Source organism: Eschrichtius robustus, chromosome 8 (genome assembly GCF_028021215.1).
Source record: "Eschrichtius robustus isolate mEscRob2 chromosome 8, mEscRob2.pri, whole genome shotgun sequence".
NCBI classification, from domain to species: Eukaryota; Metazoa; Chordata; class Mammalia; order Artiodactyla; family Eschrichtiidae; genus Eschrichtius; species Eschrichtius robustus.
Window position 1 is genome coordinate 59,893,550 of NC_090831.1, and position 22,367 is coordinate 59,915,916.

At 35.8% G+C, this 22,367-nt stretch overlaps 1 protein-coding gene across 1 annotated transcript; it reads left to right on the forward strand.

Moving 5' to 3' along the window:
* The first annotated feature begins 253 nt into the window (after positions 1-253).
* Positions 254-12,779, forward strand: AGR3 (anterior gradient 3, protein disulphide isomerase family member). The gene is made up of 7 exons (XM_068550164.1): positions 254-362; positions 4,466-4,529; positions 10,474-10,526; positions 11,061-11,137; positions 11,383-11,446; positions 11,893-11,976; positions 12,730-12,779. The coding sequence occupies exons 1-7, from the start codon at positions 254-256 to the stop codon at positions 12,777-12,779; spliced, it is 501 nt and encodes a 166-aa protein (XP_068406265.1).
* Positions 12,780-22,367: the final 9,588 nt, after the last annotated feature.

Genomic DNA, 22,367 nt, shown 5'->3' on the forward strand with positions numbered 1-22,367 from the left:
GCTCCCAGGATGCCAGGAATGTGGCTTTTCATCAAGTGGACATCTACTGAGTTGACTGTATTTTTACAATAATTTACAAATAAAATGTGAAAGTTCTAGGTGGTTGTACCATGTCAATTCACACAAGCAGAGCAATCTGTCAGCATAGGTTTGGTCTCTTAACAAATGTCTTAATGACAGCCTGAGGCAACCTACCAGATTCTGACAATTATTTTTTATCATCTAGCTGCTTCTGAAGGATTCTTGAGAAGATATGACGTTACACTCAGCTTTGGTCCTCTGTCTCTTACTCATCACGGTTTCTTCTAACCTTGCTATCGCAATCAAAAAGGGGAAAAGACCTCCTCAGACACTCTCAAGAGGTACTGGAATCTCATTTTATTTTCTGAACTCAGTCATTTGGATTGTTTTAAAATTCATCATCTCTTGCCTGTCTAGTCTAGTTATAAAGCCAACTCAATTAACTGAAATTTTTTGTTGTGTATCACTTTAAAATAGGAGAAAAAAAAAAAAAAAACAGCAACAGAGAGGATCAGTTAATTTTAAAGAGTGAGCCAAATGAAATGAAAAACAACAATTTGCTGCATCTTCTATAGAAATAGTGGAGAACTGGTTTCATTGCCTATAACTCTGGTAACCAGTGTCCTGCAAAATGCTATTGACTGACATGTTATACTGATATCCTAAATGCAATCAGGATTCCCTCAAAATCTGTTCCGGTGCCCTGTCCTCTCTTTATTCAGGCAAGAAAATAATTTGGAATGATTTTACACTGGGGTCCCCAGGAAATTATACTTTATCTCCACCCTCCAAGAATTTTGGTTAACCAAGTGTTTGCTATGCTGACTCCAGAAAACAGCTGCGGTATTTTTAGAGGACATAATCCAGATTTGTCATTGGCTACATTGAAAACATTTCTATTTTGTACCAACTGTTTTACTTTGGCCTGAGAAACAATTATATCTTCATCTGCAAAGAAATAATTCATAAAGAAAATTCTCAGAATTGATTCCTACATTTCCAGCTACCAGAAATGGAAAGAAAATCATTTGTCTCCAAATAGCTAATTCTAAATTAGTAACACAAACCAAAAAACACTTGACTGGTACTTGGAATGGTAATGTGACCGGAGCAAACAGATGCAGATCAGCTATAGCATAACTTCAAATTTTAAAATATTGACTTTCCTTCCAAGTTAATTCATTCCTTAACAGATGTATTGGGTGCCAGCCAATTGCCCGTCAGCGTTCAGCCACGATAAGTAATTCTGCTTCAGTTTAAAATCACGGAAACTGTAAGTCGAAACAAATCAGTCAGTTTTTGCAAGATAAATAAAAGAGGGAAACATTTTCCTCAGTGTAATTTATCACGTACCTCCACAGACACCCACAACAGTTATAAAACAATGAGCTCAGTGGCCTTCAAGTGCCAGAGATCAAACCCACTGCCCTCAAAGACCCTCAAGGGCTGAGTTAAGCAGCATGCTGTAACTATAAGTAAGGTACCAAGGTTCTGTGTATTCACTTCCAAACGTCCGTGAACACTGTTTGGTGAATGTTTTGTGAAACATACACTCAATGCGTACGATAAATTGTAAACAGCGTGATGAGTCTTAGTTCGGTTAAACTATTTCGATAGGGGAGATGACTGATAGCGGCTGGGAACTGCGGTATTCAGAATTGGTTTGCATTTGGTTAAGCCTTTATCTTCTACTGGCACGTAGGAAACAACTGAGAATGAGGATTTAAGGTAGGGGTGAAGGGGAAATTTGACCACAGTGTACCAAGTAGCATCTGCAGCCTCTTAGAGTGTGGAGCAGCACAAGGTAAACAGAGACAGTTTTAGGGAGAAAAGGGAGTATTAATTGGCAAAAGGTAAGAAATGGTTCAGTAAAAAGGTGAACCCCAAGTCTTAACTTCCTTTTAAACCAAAACTGCTCTGCACCCAGCACCTGGTCCAGTGCCTGGCATACAGTAAGTACTCAATAAATACATGCTGGAGAATGAATAAAATCTCAGAAGATAAGTAAGCATAGCCAGTAACGGATTATGAATCAGAAATTACGATAATGAACAGAGAACAGTAAGACCGTATTGTCTTACCTTCGTATACCCAGCGCTAAGTGGAGCAAGGCATATAGCAGAGGTTCCTTCAATACTTGTGGAACTGAGTTAAACAGGAGCAGAGGACAGTAATTCCTCCCACGGCTGACATTCTGGCACCGAATGATATTTGCAACAGAATAGGGAAATTAAGTAGGAACCTAGTCTCACTGGCTGTTTCCAAAATACCTTTTATCTCATGCAAAACGTGGCATAAACTTACTACATGTGTTTGAGCAAAGTTGTAAAGGAAGTCCTTCAGGGTCATTACAGATAGGAAGTATTCCTGCTAAGGTTGGGGTACGAAGCTAACGTAAGATGTCTTCCAATGTTAGGATTCTAAAGTCAGGCAGAAACAAACCAACAACGCTTCTGGTAAGAGTGTAAAATAACGCAATCACTTGGAAAAACTGTCAGAAAGTTAAAGTTATAGTTACCGTTTGATCCAGCAATTCCACTTCTAAGGATTACACCCAAGAAAAATGACAACATATGTTCACACTGAAGTTTGCACTCAAATGTTCATAGCAGCATTATTCATAAAATCCAAAAAGTAGAAACAACCTAAATGTCCATCAACTGATGAATGGATAAACAAAATGTGGTATATCCATAAAATGGAATAATATTTGGCCCAAGAATGAAGTCCTAATACATGCCACAACATGGATGAACCTTAAAAACATTGTATCAAGTGAAAGCATCCAGTCATAAGATACATCGCATCTTATATGATTCCACTTATATGAAATGTCTGGAATAAGATAATCTATAGAGACAAAGTAGATTAGCCATTTCTTAGGGTTGTAGGAGATGAAAGAACTGCATCGTGATAACTAAAGGGTACAGGGTTTCTTTCTGAAGTGATGAAAATCTTCTAAAATTGATTGTGGTGATGGTTGCACACTATGTAAATATACAAGAAAATGTATATACTTTCAACGGATGAACTGTACTGGCATATGAATTATATCTGAATAAAGTTGTTATTAAAAAACAAACCAAAACCCAACAGGCAAAAATCATGGGATCATATTTATCCTGCTTCATAATTCTGCTTCATAAGTCCTGGACATCTTTAAGCCATGGTATCAAAACCAGGAACTCCAGTCTGACAACATATGAAACTTATGAAAAAATCTGGGTCCAAAATAGCCTGCAACTATTTCTATTTTCAAATGAATTCAACCTTTTTCATCCATAGACTGAGACATTTCCTGAAAATACTTTGAAATATTTCTGGATGTTTTGTGCATTCTTCTCCTCAATGGTCTTATTCTTCAATCTCTAATACACATTCCCAACTACTCACATCATTTCTTTAAAGGCTAGTGGGGGGACTTCCCTAGTGGCGCAGTGGTTAAGAATCCGCCTGCCAATGCAGGAGACACGGGTTCGATACCTGGTCTGGGAGGCTCCCACATGCCGCGGAGCAACTAAGCCCGTGTGCCACAACTACTGAGCCTGCGCTCTAGAGCCCGTGAGCCACAACTACTGAGCCCGTGAGCCACAACTACTGAGCCTGTGTGCCACAACTACTGAGCCCGTGTGCCACAACTACTGAAGCCCGCACGCCTGGAGCCTGTGCTCCGCAACAGGAGAGGCCACCGTAAGAAGAGCCCTGGGCACCACAACGAAGAGTAGCCCCCGCTCGCCACAACTACAGAAAACCCATGTGCAGCAACGAAGACCCGACGCAACGAAAATAAATAATAAATAAAATTGATTCTTTTATAAAAAAAAAAGCTAGTGGGTTCTCTCCCTACTCGTTGTGTTCTGTTTCCCTCTCCTCCACTCTTTTGGAGGCTTCCAAAACAAGGGTTTTATTGAGTCTCTCAACCATGAAACTCCCACGCCAGAATTTTTTTCCCTGTTAAAACTCAAAGCAAAATTTGAAATTCCTTTTTTTTCAATGATGTGTTCTGACTTTGAAGGAGTCAACATCTCTTGGCACTCAAGATTCAAGGACACTGTTCAATATAGCCCAAAGTACTCCCGATAGATTTACAAAGTATGCAAAGATTAACTGTTATTTCCTCCTGTACATTCTGAAAGCGAGAGCTCTTGCATGGTCCAGAGATGTCCTTTCAATCACCACTAATCATAATAGCATCTACTGAACACTTACTGGGTTCAAGGCCATGGGCCTTAAGATTTAAAACATAGTAACAAAACCTCAGTAATATCACCTGAAAGGACACAACCTCTTTGTATCTAGTTATAATTATGTGTCCTCCATACCTTATGTCACACAACTGCTCGGTAGCTTAAATATCTGTAGACAGATACCTGCTTATCACATCCCCAATTCAGAACTCTTTGGTAGTCCTGAGTTAACACATTGATTTCTCTCTTCTGTTTAGGATGGGGAGATGACATCACTTGGATGCAGACTTATGAGGAAGGTCTCTTTCACATTCAAAAAAGGTAAAACACCTCTCAGTTAACTTTGACAGATGATACAGATACCTCCTCATAGGAGAGTCAAAAACTAGCATGTTAGCTTTTCAGAGAATACAATAAGAATTTGCTCCGGTACTGTATGCTGTTTGGACTAAGAGTTGCTATTAGAATTTTTTTATAAACGACAGCTCTAAACACTTTTATATTAATTTCTTAATTATCCAAGCAAGCTTTTTTATCTGAGGAATAATTGACTTAACATTATATTAGTTTCAGGTATACAACTTAATGATTGGATATTTATATATATGCAAAATGATTACCACAATAAGTCTAGTTAACATCCACCAAGCAAACTTTTGAATATAAATTGTATAAACAAAACAGTATCACTCACTGGGCATTATACAAGCCTAAACAGGAACCTGACTTATAGCAGCACTTCTCAAGGCTGTCTGATCATCAGAACAACTCAGAGAGTTTTTTAAAAAATCCATATTCAGGGTCAACTACTTACTGAGTATCCACTTCTATGTGCCAGGCGCTCAGTGACCAAGAGTGACGTGATTTACTAAAGATCTACTAAATCTTTGGGGATGGAGCTGAGAAACTTGTACTTTTAAAAGCACCCCAAGAATTTATCAAATATCTAAAGAATGTTCAATTCAACTCTTTGAAGAAAAAGAAAAGATTCCAAATAAGAATTGGGTAAAACACTCTCAACACTGGACAAATATTACAAAAAAAAAAAAAAAAGAAGTCTACAGAATAATCTTATTTCCAAATAGAAATGTAAAAAACAAACAACATATTAGCAAAGAGCAGACAGCAGAACACTTAAAGAGTATACCCTGATAAAGTGAGATTCAGTCTGGGAAAGCCAAAAGATTCAAGATTAAGAAATCTATTAATTAAAATAATTTAATATTTATAAGGACACAAATCATACAAGTATCTCCTATCTCCACAAATGCTAAAAAAGCATTTAATACAATGCCAAATCCATATTTGAAGTTAAAAAACTTATCCATTCCAGCAAAAAAAGTCAACATCATGCTTACTGAGGAAAAACAAAGTATTCCACTGATGGATTCTTTAATCACCAAAATTACTAACATTGTTCTGGAGATACTAACCAATGCAATTAGATGAGAAAAACTTAGAAAGGAGAGAGTGAAAGAATCTTTATTTGCAGCTGATGACTGTGTTTGTGAAAAACTTGAGAATCAGCCCAAAGTATTCAGAAGTATGAAGATTCAGTTAAATTAGATGAGACTAAATTAATACCTAGAAATCGACAGCATTTATATATATATATAAAATTAAAATAGTTAAAGACACTTATAAAATACCTTATATAAAATAGCAATAAAAAAAGATGAAATATCCCAGGATAAACTTGACAGAAAATGTACAAAATCTGTATGAACTAAATGTACTAGTGAGGAAAAAAATTACAAACCTATGTGAAGGGATATCATGTTCTTGGATAGGAAGATTCAACATCGTAAAAATGTCAATTCTCTGTATAGTTAAAAAATTTGTTAAGACAATCACAATATATTAGTACAAGTTTTTAAGTGATTTTAAAAGTGAAATGGAAACATAGACAGACTTAAATAGGAACATTCTGAAAAGAAATCAGTGGGAACTAGCCCTTAATCAATATGAAACATTTTAATAACACAGTATGTTACCGATAAATGAATTGAATAGAATGGAGAGAACAGAAAACTGGATACTACAGAAACTGTTTACATGATTAAGTGGCATTCTGAATCAGGAGTAGGAGAGATAGAGTATGTAAAATAATTGTTAGAATTTGATAGCCATTTGTGAAAAATTTAAAAATTTGGATCTATACCTCACATTTTATATCAAAATAAATTATAAAGATTAATTATAAGGATGAAACCATTAAGGTACTAGAAGACACTATTACAAAACTGTTATTTCTTTAAATTCTTGGAGTAGGGTACAATTAGGGTGAGGCATGAGGGATGTCTAGGATGCAAAAACAAAGCACTTAATTTTTGTGCCCGAGATGCTACTCTTGTCTCACCCTAGTCCTCCTTTAGAGTTGAGTATGGCCAAAGGAAAAAAAAAAGAAGAAAGAAAAATCCTAAAATAAATGACTTATATTTTTGATTATGCAAATTTCTGCACAACCAGAAATTTATCATAAGCAAACGAAAAAGGCAAAAAATACAAAACAAACAGAAAACTATAGCACATATTACAAGAGTGAATTTCTCTAATATACAAAGTACTCATAAATTAATAAGAAAAAGGTCAAGTCAATGACCTTGAAAAAATGAACATAAGATAGGAAAGATAGTTCACAGAATAAAAAAATTAGTAACCTAAACATATGAGTAAGATTATTTTTTTATAGCTTTATTGAGATATAATTTACATATAACATTGTGCAAATTTAAGGTGTAGAATGTGATGATTTGATGTATGTATATACTGCAAAATGATGACCACAATAAGGTTAATTATCACCTCACAGAGTTAACGTGTGTGTGTGTGTGTGTGTGTGTGTGTGTGTGGTGAGAACTTTTAAGATGTACTTTCTTATCAGCTTCCAAGTATACCATACAGTATTGTTAACTCTGGTCATAACTAGATTCCCAGGACTCACTCATCTTATAACTGGAAGTGTGTACCCTTTGAGCACCTTCACCCATTTTCCCCACCTCCCAATCCCCACCCCGGGAAACCACCAATCTACTCTCTGTTTCTATGAGTTTGGTTTTTACTTTTTTTAAAATTCCAGATTCTACATATAAGTGAGATCATATAGTATTTGTCTCTGACTTATTTTACTTAACATAATATGCTCAAGGTTCATTCACGTTGTCACAAATGTACTGAGAGTCACTTAGGTTGCTTCCATGTCCTGGCTATTGTAAATAATGCTGCAATGAACATGGGGATGCAGATATCCCTTTGAGATAGTGAAATAGTGATTTCACTTTGTTTAGGTATATACCCAGAAGTAGAATTGCTGGATCATATGGTGACTATTTTTTATAAGAAAGTAAAACCACATTAACTTCCCTCTTTCACCTACTGGATAAAAGAATTAAAAGCTCAATAACCAGTTTTAGTGAGAGTAAATACTTACCTCTCACATTATGAGAGAGAATATAAATTGCTACAGCTTCTAAGGAAAGTATACACAGTGCATCAGAATTATAAATGCACATACTCTGACCCAGAAACTCCACTTCTGGAATTTATTTACAAATATACCCACCCACGTGCAAAATTATATGTAAGTAACATCATGTCCACCAAAGCATCTTTTTAAATGTCTGAAAACAATCTAAACATAAAAGATTGAAAAGAATTTAAATATCTATTTTGAGAAGACTAATAAAGAGGATTCATATAATGGAATATTATACAAAAGCACAAGGGAATAATATCCAAGATATACCATTATGCTAAAAAAACCAAATGCAAATACATGTGTATAGCATGCTAGTATTTGTATTTTTAAAAAAGAAAGGATATATATATATATACATATGGACATGCATATGAACATACACAATTCATAATCATATACATTTACATAAGTATATACACAAGCATATGCATATGCACATGTGTATTTTGTTATATGACCTGAAAAACTCTGGAAGCAGACTTAGAAAATGGTAACACTGCTTACTTCTAGAAGGCAGGATGGGAGAAAGAATTTTTACTTTTGTAACTTTTGAATTTTAAACCATCTGAATTTGTAACTTATTTTCAATGAAAAACATGTAGAATTTTAAAAGATAATTCACCAAATCATGCTGATAAACAGCTAGGCTTGGAAGGCTCTGGTTTTAGAGCATCTCAGAAGTACAGCTCCCCCAAATTTTTACTCTTTCTCTCACTCGAGTTTCTCATAATCTGATGTGCTAGTTCATAAGATTTTTTTTTCCCAATTTAAAATGCTTTATTTTTTTATTCTTTTTAAAATTCTTTTCCTATTTAGGTTATTACAGAATACTGAGCTGAGTTTCCTGTGCTATACAGCAGGTCCTTGTTGGTTATCTATATACAGTAGTGTGTACATGTCAATCCCAAACTCCCAGTCTATCCCTCCCCCCACCCTTCACCCCTGGTAACCATAAGACTAGGGACCACCTGTTTTATTGATAATTTGGTGTGTGAGCTAAGGATGATTTTTACATTAAAACAATGTTTTTAATCAAAAGAAGAAGAATATCTTGTGACACATGGAAGTTACTTGAAATTCAAATTCCAGTGTTATAAATTAAGTTTTACTGTAACAGCCACTCTCACCTTGTTGCATATTGTCCATGGCTGCTTTCGTGCAATAACATCAGAGGCGAGCGGTTGTGAACAAGACCACATGGGCTGCAAAACCTCAAATACTTACCATCTGCCTCTTTGCTTTAAAAGTTTCTGAGCCCTTGTTCAGGTGTTCCTACTTCAGTGTCTGCCAGAAACAGAAGCTTTTCCTAAAACGGATTACTGTCTTGGTTTGACTGTCTGAACAACCCATTCAAAGCTGAACTATTAAGACCGAGTATTCTGTGGTCTTGATACATTTTTCCGTGGACTCCAGTTGGCCAGAAATCTGATGGAGAAATTAGTTTTCCAAGAGTTACATCAATGTCTTTCCTTACACAGAGCTATCCTTATTTCCAGCTGTTATGCTGGGAAGAAAGGGTAGCAGTTCAGGAAATCAGAATGACTCATGCCCCTGAATTGTTCCGCATCACAGGACACCTCTATCTACCTAAGTGCAATCAGAGAAAAAGTTATCTAGTAGAAGAATTACTGCTTGGTGCTTAGGAGGTCTAAGTTCTGTATGTGTCTCTGAAGAAATGTCAATGAATATTCTTAGGCTCAGTTTTCTACTAATTAAAAAGAGGTAATAATATTTCATTCATTGGATATCTAATCTGCTCTTTCACCAGTAAATGTGAAGTTGTTGGCAAATGTTGGCTTTCTATGTTATAAATTTTAAGAGATAAGTTGTAGGATTTATTCTTACCTAAAATTAACTTATATTCTAAGTTTGAGGATTAAATGAAATTATTTACACTTCAAAATGTGTTATTTAACGCTTTTGAGACTAAAGTTTGAAAAACAGGATTATTCAATAACAAGTATTTCATATGATTATGTCTGTTGTTTTTAAAAAGATTTATGCTTGATACGTATACACTCGTCTATCTCTTTTTGTACCTAGCATCCTCGCAAAATTAAAGAAACATTTTTAAAAACATCTTATATGCCCGAACCATAATTATTTTGTCCTTCACTGTAGTTAACATTCTAATTTTTCTCGTATTCTAAACACCAGGGTAGTCAAGGAGCTACCATCAAAACTTTTCTTCAGAGAGTTAAAATCAAAATGACACTGAAAAATATATAGGAAGGGAACTCTCCCTGAGACTGTTGGTAATTTTAAGTTGTGACAAGAATAAAAGGTTGTGAAAAGGGTCAAATATTAACAGACTTTTTGAAAAACTAAAAACCAACAAAAAACCTAAGTAAAAACTTCGACACTTCCAAAATTTTATACCACATGCTCATTGGAAATGAATACTACCTTGTTCATAATATCCTTTCATCTATGGAGACAGAATTGACTTTTATTTTTCTAACTGTACTACAGTATACATAAGAATGACCTGGTAAGCTTGTTAAGCTAAGGATTCCTGGACCTCACCCCCACAGATGCTGATTGAGTCGGCCGAAGAGGGAGCCTGAGAGTTTACATTTCTAATGAGCTACATTTCTGGTGAGGCTGATACTTCAGTGCTGAGGCCATGTTATGAGTAACAGGACTACAGACTACAGCGCTGTGATTTGTCAGGCTGAGATGTTTACTTTATGTCTCATAGAAAGTATGAGAATCTTAAATCTAATTTCACTGTACATTTTGACTCAAATTAACCACTTGGCTCAATTCTACACTCTCTCTGTTTAGTAACAAGCCACTGATGGTTATTCATCACTTGGAGGACTGTCAATACTGCCAAGGTAATTTTTGCTCCTGAGATCTTACTGTATCTCCAATATGAAGTAGGAAAGTGACCTGGTTACAAATTGTTAAGAAGGCACTCAGGAAACTCTATTCCAAAAAAAAAAAAAGGACAACTGCTAGAGTACCACCATTTTACTAAGGTGCTTAAAGACTACAATGATTGTTAGTAATCTACTGAATATATTTATATTATATGTCCTTTCGAATTTTATATCCTTCTTCTTCCCCTGCCCCCCCAAAAAGGTAGGAAAACTGGCTGAAAGAAGATGCTGTTTTAACCAATGAGTCAATGAATTACATGACATTATAAAACTGGTGATTTCATCAATGTGACTCTCTCTTGATGTCTTCTTGGATAGACTCTGTCCCTCATTGCTTTCCAATGAGAGACGAAGTGGCAATGGGCCAATGAACTATTTACATCCAAGTTACAGATGCAAAGAAATGCAAAATACTAGCTTAATTTTGCTACATTATATTGAAGGCGTCTTGATCCTTGAAGCTAACTGACATTATGTTTTCTCCCACAGCACTAAAAAAAGTGTTTGCCCAAAATAAAGAAATACAAGAAATGGCTCAGAATAATTTCATCATGCTGAATCTCATGGTACACGACCTCTACAATGTTTTCTTAATATCTCAATTCAGTGGAAAAGCTGAATCTCTTTTTTTGTCTTTTTTTAAAGACAAAAAGAGCTATAAAGTATTAGCGGATATAGGATGTTATATAGAATTGTAAGAGGCCAAAATATACAACTTACTGAAAGGCTTGTTTACATAAAATATTTTTAAATCAACTGTTAAAAACAATCCAATACAATAACATTCTCTTTTTTTTCATCTTTTTCCTAGCATGAAACCACTGATAAGAATTTATCACCTGATGGACAATATGTGCCTAGAATCATGTTTGTGGGTAATTGTATAATCTCTTTCCATCAGATTTAGAAAATCAGTAGCCTTCTTGCTTTTATTTACTTTTAAATGCTACTTCAAGTACTATTCCTTTTAAGTCATTAGTCATTAGTAACCCAGTCAATAACAGTTCTTGTTAGGTCAACAATCAAAGTCATTATATCTGTAACTTGCAACTTATAAATATTAAATTTTAATTTTTTAAATTAACTGATGCTATGAAATCAATATCCCAACGTAGTTTCAGTATCGTTCTCTAAACTATTATATGTTGACGGAGACCTGTGACACACTAAAATGAGAATTCAGATTAACTCATAATGAATTCACATGTATGAAAACTGATTTTGCTTATAAAATTGCTTAACGTTTGTTTTAGAGTAAGAGGCGAGAATGATTTTCAGAACATTTTAAATAATATGTAAGGGACTTATTTTTTCTTGGCAGATCCTTCTTTAACAGTCAGAGCTGATATAACTGGAAGATACTCAAACAGATTATATACATATGAACCTCAGGATTTACCGCTATGTAAGTATTCACAAATTATCTTGAACAGTGATACTAGCAACACTAGACTGTTAGAAGGGTCAATGATACCCTACATGGGTGCTTCCCCACAAACAGTGCTACCCACACATTACAGGCCCTGGGGTTGGTAGTGGTGATAGTGGTTAAAATGCAAACTCTTAGCTCCCATCAAAATCAGAATTTCTGGGGCACCTCAGAATCTCTTTTTTCAACAGGGATCTCTAATAGTTCTTGTGATCACGAAATGTTAACACCACCAAAAAGAATGGAGTACACATGAAAACTAAACCTTAAGAAAGCTAGTCCATTCTTCTGGTATGAAAGATCATATGTGATTTCCTCAAAGTGATCATAATTAAATCTTTTCTCTTCCTTTAATGCCTATAAGCAAGGAGATACAGTCTGACTTAGGACTTTCATTTCTACAACATTCACTATCAACTATGTTTAATAAAATAGCTATGCCTGTCATATCCAGCAATACTGTTACAAAATAATCAGTTAACAAAATAGATACTCCCTCAAAATCCCTTTGATAAAATTTTTTAACATTAAGTTAATTAACCAGCTCTGAATGGTCTAATCCTTAAATTTACATGTATACTTTTAGCATAATATTCTTTAAGGCTGCAGATAAATCCCCAAATCTTTATAGCTGTTCATTTTAATGGGCCAATTTTAGATTCAGGGGCTAATTTAAAAATTTGATACTCTCATTTACTAATAGAAAATATATATTTACTTTTATTACAGTGATAGAAAACATGAAGAAAGCATTAAGACTTATTCAATCCGAGTTATAATGTACTACCTCTAAGAGGTCAAATGTCACGAAGAAAAACTTCTGGCTAACTGACTAATACTAATGGGTGGGCAAATGAATTTTGTAACATTACCGTTTAGATTTTTCATGTGTTTGAATATTCTTAGGAAGGTAAAATGATATTTCAATAAATATCAAAACCGGAGCATGACCATGTTGTGGTTTGATTTCTGCCTGCATCGGTAGCAAAGAAAGCTTGCTGACAGTTATAGTGGAGAAAGGAAGACCTAAATAAGAGGTGTCTACACTGCTTGTTTCTATTTCCTCATCTATCATCCATTCCACCAAGTAATCTAATCTTAATTCTGATCCCTCTATTATATCGAACCTGCAAGTTTAGGTCATAAATGATTTGCATGTTGCCAAACCAAATGGATGCACCTCAAGCCATTTATTATTTAACTTTTAGCAGCATAACTTTTAGACTTAACGATTTATTTCTTTTTTTACTTTAAAACAGACACTTAAAAAGTAATTACAATAAATTTAAAATATATTTTAAAACTTTAAATATGTTTTGCTTAATTTAATTACTGGGTGGATATTTAACACTTTTAATCATTTTAAGAAGACTGTAACTGCCTCCAGAATATTAAAGAATTCCTCCAGTTAACTAGCAGAAGAGGAATCTATCCATTCTGAAATTATTAAACATTCAACCACCAACTCAATTCTTCACAGGAAGCTTTTGGAGGATCACATCCATGTCTTCTATTCCTTTAAATAACACACACACAAAAATCCTAATTTTTTATGAACAAAATTTCCCTAATCATTTGGAGTAATTCTAATTACTAATGGAAACCCCATAATCAGCTGGGAATAATTCTCAGAAACGAGAGAATATTTGAGATGGGAAAATTTTTCCTAATCCATAGGATTTGATTACATTTAAATAATCTGAAGTTTTGAAATATAAAGGTACACTTTTATATGAGACGGATAAACAACATCTATGATACTGATGTCTGATTAATTCCAATGTTTCATGAGTCAGAGAAAGAAAGGTTTCTTCCAGGTTTTATCTGATCATTATTCAGTTCATTTTAAGCAGACTTTTAGCAACTGATCTATTTGGATAGAAACAGTTTACAAGACCATCAACACCAGATATCCATGTACCCCCACTGCAAAAGAATATTAAATATCCTATTTTTTAATTTTAGATCAAAGTTTGGAGTTAATTTTTTAATGCATTCTAAGAGACCAAAGTGTACTGGTATACTCAAATAATATAATGTATGAAGACTAATATAACTGATTTCATTGTTGCATAAATAGTGCAGAGGCAGAAAATGTCCGTGGTCATTTGCAGTGAACTAAGAAGGAACCAGTTGACAATTTAGTTGCTGTTTTAAGAACTAATAAAATAGAATATTCACTTGTTTCTCTTCAATTAGTGTAAAAATGTTACTAAATGATAAATTGATAATTCTTTACCATGAAAATATATGTGCCTTTATATTTTTATCATATGTATTTAAATTATATATAATTCAATTATGCATATAATTATACATACACTAACATTTACTATACATCTATTTTATATATATATAATTTGATAATAAGTTACATTAATCAGTGTAGTCTTGTAACCAATTTAGTTTCCTTCTCTACTCTACTTTAACAATTAAATTCTACATCTTAGTTGATATTTCTATCTAATTTCTTCACTTTATAAAATTAGTGGCTTAGATTCCATCACTTCTGTCGTTACCCTTAGCTTTGAAATGCAGGACTAGGCATAGAACCCATATGTGTATATATAACTTAATTTTTATTACTTTTAGCCTTGTAACCTCCAAAAAAGTATTTATTCTTTCTCTAACACATCCAATATTAAGAATTAAATTACTTACACCAGCTACCTGAAACAGTATGCACAATTCTGTGTGTATAGGCGTTTTCACACAGGAGTTTAGGGAACTTTCAATTGCATTTCAAAGAGATAAAACAGTTTAAAAAGTTACATATTCAATGCAGAAAGCTATAAGACACTGATGAAAGAAATTAAAGATGATACAAACAGATGGAGAGATATACCACGTTCTTGGATTGGAAGAATCAACATTGTGAAAATGATTATACTACCCAAAGCAATCTACAGATTCAATGCAACCCCTATCAAACTACCAATAGCATTTTTCGCAGAACTAGAACAAAATATTTCACAATTTGTATGGAAACACAAAAGACCCCGAATAGCCAAAGCAATGTTGAGAAAGAAACAATGGAGCTGGAGGAATCAGGCTCCCTGACTTCAGACTATACTACAAAGCTACAGTAATCAAGACAATATGGTACTGGCAGAAACATATGTCAATGGAACAGGATAGAAAGCCCAGAGATAAACCCACACACATATGGTATAAGGGAGGCAAGAATATACAATGGAGAAAGGACAGCCTTTTCAATAAATGGTCCTGAGAAAACTGGACAGCTACATGTAAAAGAATGAAATTAGAACACTGCCTAACATCATACACAAAAATAAACTCAAAATGGATTAAAGACCTAAATGTAAGGCTGGACACTATCAAACCCTTAGAGGAAAACATAGGCAGAACACTCTATGACATCAATCACAGCAAGATCCTTTCTGACCCACCTCCTAGAGAAATGGAAGTAAAAACAAAAATAAACAAATGGGACCTAATGAAACTTAAAAGCTTTTGCACAGCAAAGGAAACCAAAAACAAGACCAAAAGACAACGCTCAGGATGGGAGAAAATATTCGCAAACAAAGCAACTGACAAAGAATTAATCTCCAAAATATACAGGCAGCTCAATATCAAAAAAAAAAAACAACCCAATCCAAAAATGGGCAGAAGATCTAAATAGACATTTCTCCAGAGAAGATATACAGATTGCCAACAAACACATAAAAGGATGCTCAACATCACTAATCATTAGAGAAATACAAATCAAAACTACAATGAGGTATCACCTCACACCGGTCAGAGTGGCCATCATCAAAGAATCTACAAACAATAAATGCTGGAGAGGGTGTGCAAAAAAGGGAACACTCTTGCACTGCTGGTGGGAATGTAAATTGATACAGCCACTATGGAGAAGAGTATAGAGGTTCCTTAAAAAACTAAAAATAGGAGATTAACCAAGATGGCGGAGTAGAAAGACGTGCTCTCACTCCCTCTTGCGAGAGCACTAGAATTACAACTGGCTGCTGGACAATCATCGACAGGAAGACACTGGACTTCACCAAGGAGGATACCCCACGTCCAAGGACAGAGGAGAAGCCACAGTGAGACGGTAGGAGGGGCGCAATCAGAGTAAAATCAAATCCCATAACTGCTGGGGGTGTGACTCACAGACTGGCGAACACTTATACCACAGAAGTCCACCCAATGGAGTGAAGGTTCTGAGCCCCACGTCAGGCTTCCCAACCTGGGGGTCCAGCGACGGGAGGAGGAATTCATAGAGAATCAGACTTTGAAGCCTAGTGGGAATTGAATGCAGGACTTCGACAGGACTGGGAGAAACAGAGACCCCACTCTTGGAGGGTGCACACGGAATAGTGTGCGCATCGGGACCCGGGGGAAGGAGCAGTGACCCTGGGGGAGACTGAACCAGACCTACCTGCTAGTGTTGGAGGGTCTCCTGCAGAGGCGGGGGCTGGCTCTGTTTCACCGTGGGGACAAGGACACTGGCAGCGGAGGTTCTGGGAAGTACTCCTGGGCGTGATCCCTCCCAGAGTCTGCCATTAGCCCCACCAAAGAGCCCAGGGAGGCTCCAGTGCTGGGTTGCCTCAGGCAAAACAACCAACAGGGACGGAACCCAGCCCCACCCATCAAGAGTCAAGTGGATTAAAGTTTTATGGAGCTCTGACCACCACAGCAACAGTCAGCTCTACCCACCACCAGAGCCTCCCATCAAGCCTCTTAGATATCCTGAACCACCAGAGGGCAGACAGCAGTAGCAAGAAAAACTACAATCCTGCAGCCTCTGGAACAAAAACCACATTTACAGAAAGATAGACAAGGTGAAAAGGCAGAGGGCTATATACCAGATGAAGGAACAAGAAAATACCCCAGAAAAACAACTAAATGAAGTGGAGATAGGCAACCTTCCAGAAAAAGAATTCAGAATAATGATACTGAAGATGATCCAGGACCTCGGAATAAGAATGGAGGCAAAAATTGAGAAGATGCAAGAAATGATTAACAAAGACCTAGAAGAATTAAAGAACAAACAAACAGAGATGACCAATACAATAACTGAAATGAAAACTACACTAGAAGGAATCAATAGCAGAATAACTGAGGCAGAAGAACGGATAAGTGACCTGGAAGACAGAATGGTGGAATTCACTGCTGCGGAACAGACTAAAGAAAAAAGAATGAAAAGAAATGAAGACAGCCTAAGAGACCTCTGGGACAACACTGAATGCAACAACATTCGCATTATAGGGGTCCCAGAAGGAGAAGAGAGAGAGAAAGGACCAGAGAAAATATTTGAAGAGATTATAGTCGAAAACTTCCCTAACATGGGAAAGGAAATAGCCACCCAAGTCCAGGAAATGCACAGAGTCCCATACAGGATAAACCCAAGGAGAAACACGCCGAGACACATAGTAATCAAAGTGGCAAAAATTAAAGACAAAGAAAAATTATTGAAAGCAGCAAGGGAAAAACGACAAATAACATACAAGGGAACTCCCATAAGGTTAACAGCTGATTTCTCAGCAGAAACTCTACAAGCCAGAAGGGAGTGGCAGGATATACTTAAAGTGATGAAAGGGAAGAACCTACAACCAAGATTACTCTACCCGTCAAGGATCTCATTTAGATTTGATGGAGAAATCAAAAGCTTTACAGACAAGCAAAAGCTAAGAGAATTCAGCATCACCAAACCAGCTCTACAACAAATGCTAAAGGAACTTCTCTAAGTGGGAAACACAAGAGGAGAAAAGGACATACAAACACAAACCCAAAATAATTAAGAAAATGGTCATAGGAACATACATATCGATAATTACCTTAAATGTGAATGGATTAAATGCTCCAACCAAAAGACACAGGCTTGCTGAATGGATACAAAAACAAGACCCATATATATGCTGCCTACAAGAGACCCACTTCAGACCTAGGGACACATACAGACTGAAAGTGAGGGGATGGAAAAAGATATTCCATGCAAATGGAAATCAAAAGAAAGCTGGAGTAGCTATACTCATATCAGATAAAATAGACTTTAAAATAAAGACTGCTACAAGAGACAAGGAAGGACACTACATAATGCTTAAGGGATCAATCCAAGAAGAAGATATAACAATTATAAATATATATGCACCCAACATAGGAGCACCTCAATACATAAGGCAACTGCTAACAGCTATAAAAGAGGAAATTGACAGTAACACAATAATAGTGGGGGACTTTAACACCTCACTTACACCAATGGACAGATCATCCAGAAAGAAAATTAATAAGGAAACACAAACTTTAAATGACACAATAGACCAAATAGATTTAATTGATATTTATAGGACATTCCATCCAAAATCAGCAGATTACATGTTCTTCTCAAGTGCGCACGGAACATTCTCCAGGATAGATCCATCTTGGGTCACAAATCAAGCCTCAGTAAATTTAAGAAAATTGAAATCATGTCAAGCATCTTTTCTGACCACAATGCTACGAGATTAGAAATGAATTACAGGGAAAAAAACGTAAAAAACACAAACACATGGAGGCTAAACAATACGTTACTGAATAACCAAGAGATCACTGAGGAAATCAAAAAATACCTAGAGACAAGTGACAATGAAAACACGACGACCCAAAACCTATGGGATGCAGCAAAAGCAGTTCTAAGAGGGAAGTTTATAGCTATACAAGCCTACCTAAAGAAACAAGAAAAATCTCAAGTAAACAATCTAACCTTACACCTAAAGAAACTAGAGAAAGAAGAACAAACAAAACCCAAAGTTAGCAGAAGGAAAGAAATCATAAAGATCAGAGCAGAAATAAATTAAAGAGAAACAAAGAAAACAATAGCAAAGATCAATGAAACTAAAAGCTGGTTCTTTGAGAAGATAAACAAAATTGATAAACCCTTAACAAGATTCATCAAGAAAAAGAGGGAGAGGACTCAAATCAATAAAATTAAAAATGAAAAAGGAGAAGTTACAATGGACACCACAGAAATACAAAGCATCCTAAGAGACTACTACAAGCAATTCTATGCCAATAAAATGGACAACCTGGAAGAAATGGACAAATTCTTAGAAAGGTATAACCTTTCAAGACTGAACCAGGAAGAAACAGAAAATATGAACAGAACAAACACAAGTAATGAAATTGAAACTGTGATTAAAAATCTTCCAACAAACAGACGTCCAGGACCAGATGGCTTCACAGGTGAATTCTATCAAACATTTAGAGAAGAGCTAACACCTATCCCTCTCAAACTCTTCCAAAAAATTGCAGAGGAAGGAACACTCCCAAACTCATTCTATGAGGCCACCATCATCCTGATACCAAAACCAGACAAAGACACTACAAAAAAAGAAAATTACAGACCAATATCACTGATGAATATAGATGCAAATATCCTCAAACAGCAAACAGAATCCAACAACACATTAAAAGGATCATACACCACGATCAAGTGGGATTTACCCCAGGGATACAAGGATTCTTCAATATACGCAAATCAATCAATGTGATACACCATATTAACAAATTGAAGAATAAAAACCATATGATCATCTCAATAGATGCAGAAAAAGCTTTTGATAAAATTCAACACCCATTTATGATAAAAACTCTCCAGAAAGTGGGCATAGAGGGGACCTACCTCAACATAATAAAGACCATATATGACAAACCCACAGCAAACATCATTCTCAACGGTGAAAAACTGAAAGCATTTCCTCTAAGATCAGGAACGAGACAAGGATGTCCACTCTCACCACTATTATTCAACATAGTTCTGGAAGTCCTAGCCACAGCAATCAGAGAAGAAAAAGAAATAAAAGGAATCCAAATTGGAAAAGAAGAAGTAAAACTGTCACTGTTTGCAGATGACATGATACTATACATAGAGAATCCTAAAACTGCCACCAGAAAACTGCTAGAGCTAATTAATGAATTTGGTGAAGTTGCAGGATACAAAATTAATGCACAGAAATCTCTTGCATTCCTATACACTAATGATGAAAAATCTGAAAGAGAAATTATGGAAACACTCCCATTTACCATTGTGACAAAAAGAATAAAATACCTAGGAATAAACCTACCTAAGAAGACAAAAGACCTGTATGCAGAAAACTATAAGACACTGATGAAAGAAATTAAAGATGATATCAACAGATGGAGAGATATACCATGTTCTTGGATTGGAAGAATCAACATTGTGAAAATGACTATACTACCCAAAGCAATCTACAGATTCAATGCAATCCCTATCAAATTACCAATGGCATTTTTTACAGAACTAGACCAAATCATCTTAAAATATGTATGGAGACACAAAAGACCCCGAATAGCCAAAGCAGTCTTGAGGGAAAAAAACGGAGCTGGAGGAATCAGACTCCCTGACTTCAGACTATACTACAAAGCTACAGTAATCAAGACAATATGGTACTGGCACAAAAACAGAAACATAGATCAATGGAACAAGATAGAAAGCCCAGAGGTAAACCCACGCACCTATGGTCAACTAATCTATGATAAAGGTGACAAAGATATACAATGGAGAAAAGACTGTCTCTTCAATAAGTGGTGCTGGGAAAACTGGACAGCTACATATAAAAGAATGAAATTAGAATACTCCCTAACACCATACACAAAAATAAACTCAAAATGGATTAGAGACCTAAATGTAAGACTGGACACTATAAAACTCTTAGAGGAAACCATAGGAAGAACACTCTTTGACATAAATCACAGCAAGATCTTTTTTGATCCACCTCCTAGAGTAATGGAAATAAAAACAAAAATAAACAAATGGGACCTAATGAAACTTCAAAGCTTTTGCACAGCAAAGGAAACCATAAACAAGACGAAAAGACAACCCTCAGAATGGGAGAAAATATTTGCAAACGAATCAACAGACAAAGAATTAATCTCCAAAATATATAAACAGCTCATTCAACTCAATATTAAAGAAACAAACACCCCAATCCAAAAATGGGCAGAAGACCTAAATAGACATTTCTCCAAAGAAGACATACAGACGGCCACGAAGCACATGAAAAGATGCTCAACATCACTAATTATTAGAGAAATGCAAATCAAAACTACAATGAGGTATCACCTCACACCAGTTAGAATGGGCATCATCAGAAAATCTACAAATAACAAATGCTGGAGAGGGTGTGGAGAAAAGGGAACCCTGTTGCACTGTTGGTGGGAATGTAAATTGATACAGCCACTATGGAGAACAATATGGAGGTTCCTTAAAAAACTAAAAACAGAATTACCATATGACCCAGCAATCCCACTACTGGGCATATACCCAGAGAAAACCGTAATTCAAAAAGACACATGCACCCGAATGTTCATTGCAGCACTATTTACAATAGCCAGGTCATGGAAGCAACCTAAATGCCCATCAACAGACGAATGGATAAAGAAGTTGTGGTACATATATACAATGGAATATTACTCAGCCATAAAAAGGAACGAAATTGAGTCATTTGTTGAGACGTGGATGGATCTAGAGACTGTCATACAGAGTGAAGTAAGTCAGAAAGAGAAAAACAAATATCGTATATTAACACATGTATGTGGAACCTAGAAAAATGGTACAGATGAACCAGGTTGCAGGGCAGAAATTGAGACACAGATGTAGAGAACAAACGTATGGACACCAAGGGGGGAAAGTGGTGGTGGGGTGGTGGTGTGATGAATTGGGAAATTGGGATTGAAATGTATAAAGTGATGTGTATAAAATTCAAGACTGATTAAAAAAAAAAACAAAAACAAAAACTAAAAATAGAACTACCATATGACCCAGCAATCCCACTACTGGGTATATACCCTGAGAAAACCAGAATTCAAAAAGAGTCATGTACCACAATGTTCATTGCAGCACTATTTACAATAGCCAGGACACGGAAGCAACCTAAGTGTCCATCAGCAGATGAATGGATAAAGAAGATGTGGCACATATATATAATGGAATATTATTCAGCCATAAAAAGAAATGAAATTGAGTTATTTGTAGTAAGGTGGATAGACCTAGAGTCTGTCATACAGAGTGAAGTAAATCAGAAAGAGAAAAACAAATACCATATGTTAACACATATATATGGAATCTAAAAAAAAAAAAATGGTAATGAAGAACCTAGGGGCAGGACAGGAATAAAGACGCAGACATAGAGAATGGACTTGAGGACACGGGGAGGGGGAAAGGGAAGCTGGGACGAAGTGAGAGAGTGGCATGGACATATATACACTACCAAAAGTAAAATAGATAGCTAGTGGGAAGCAGCCGCATAGCACAGGGAGATCAGCTCGGTGCTTTGTGACCACCTAGAGGGGTGGGATAGGGAGGGTGGGAGGGAGATGCAAGAGGGAGGAGATATGGGGATATATGT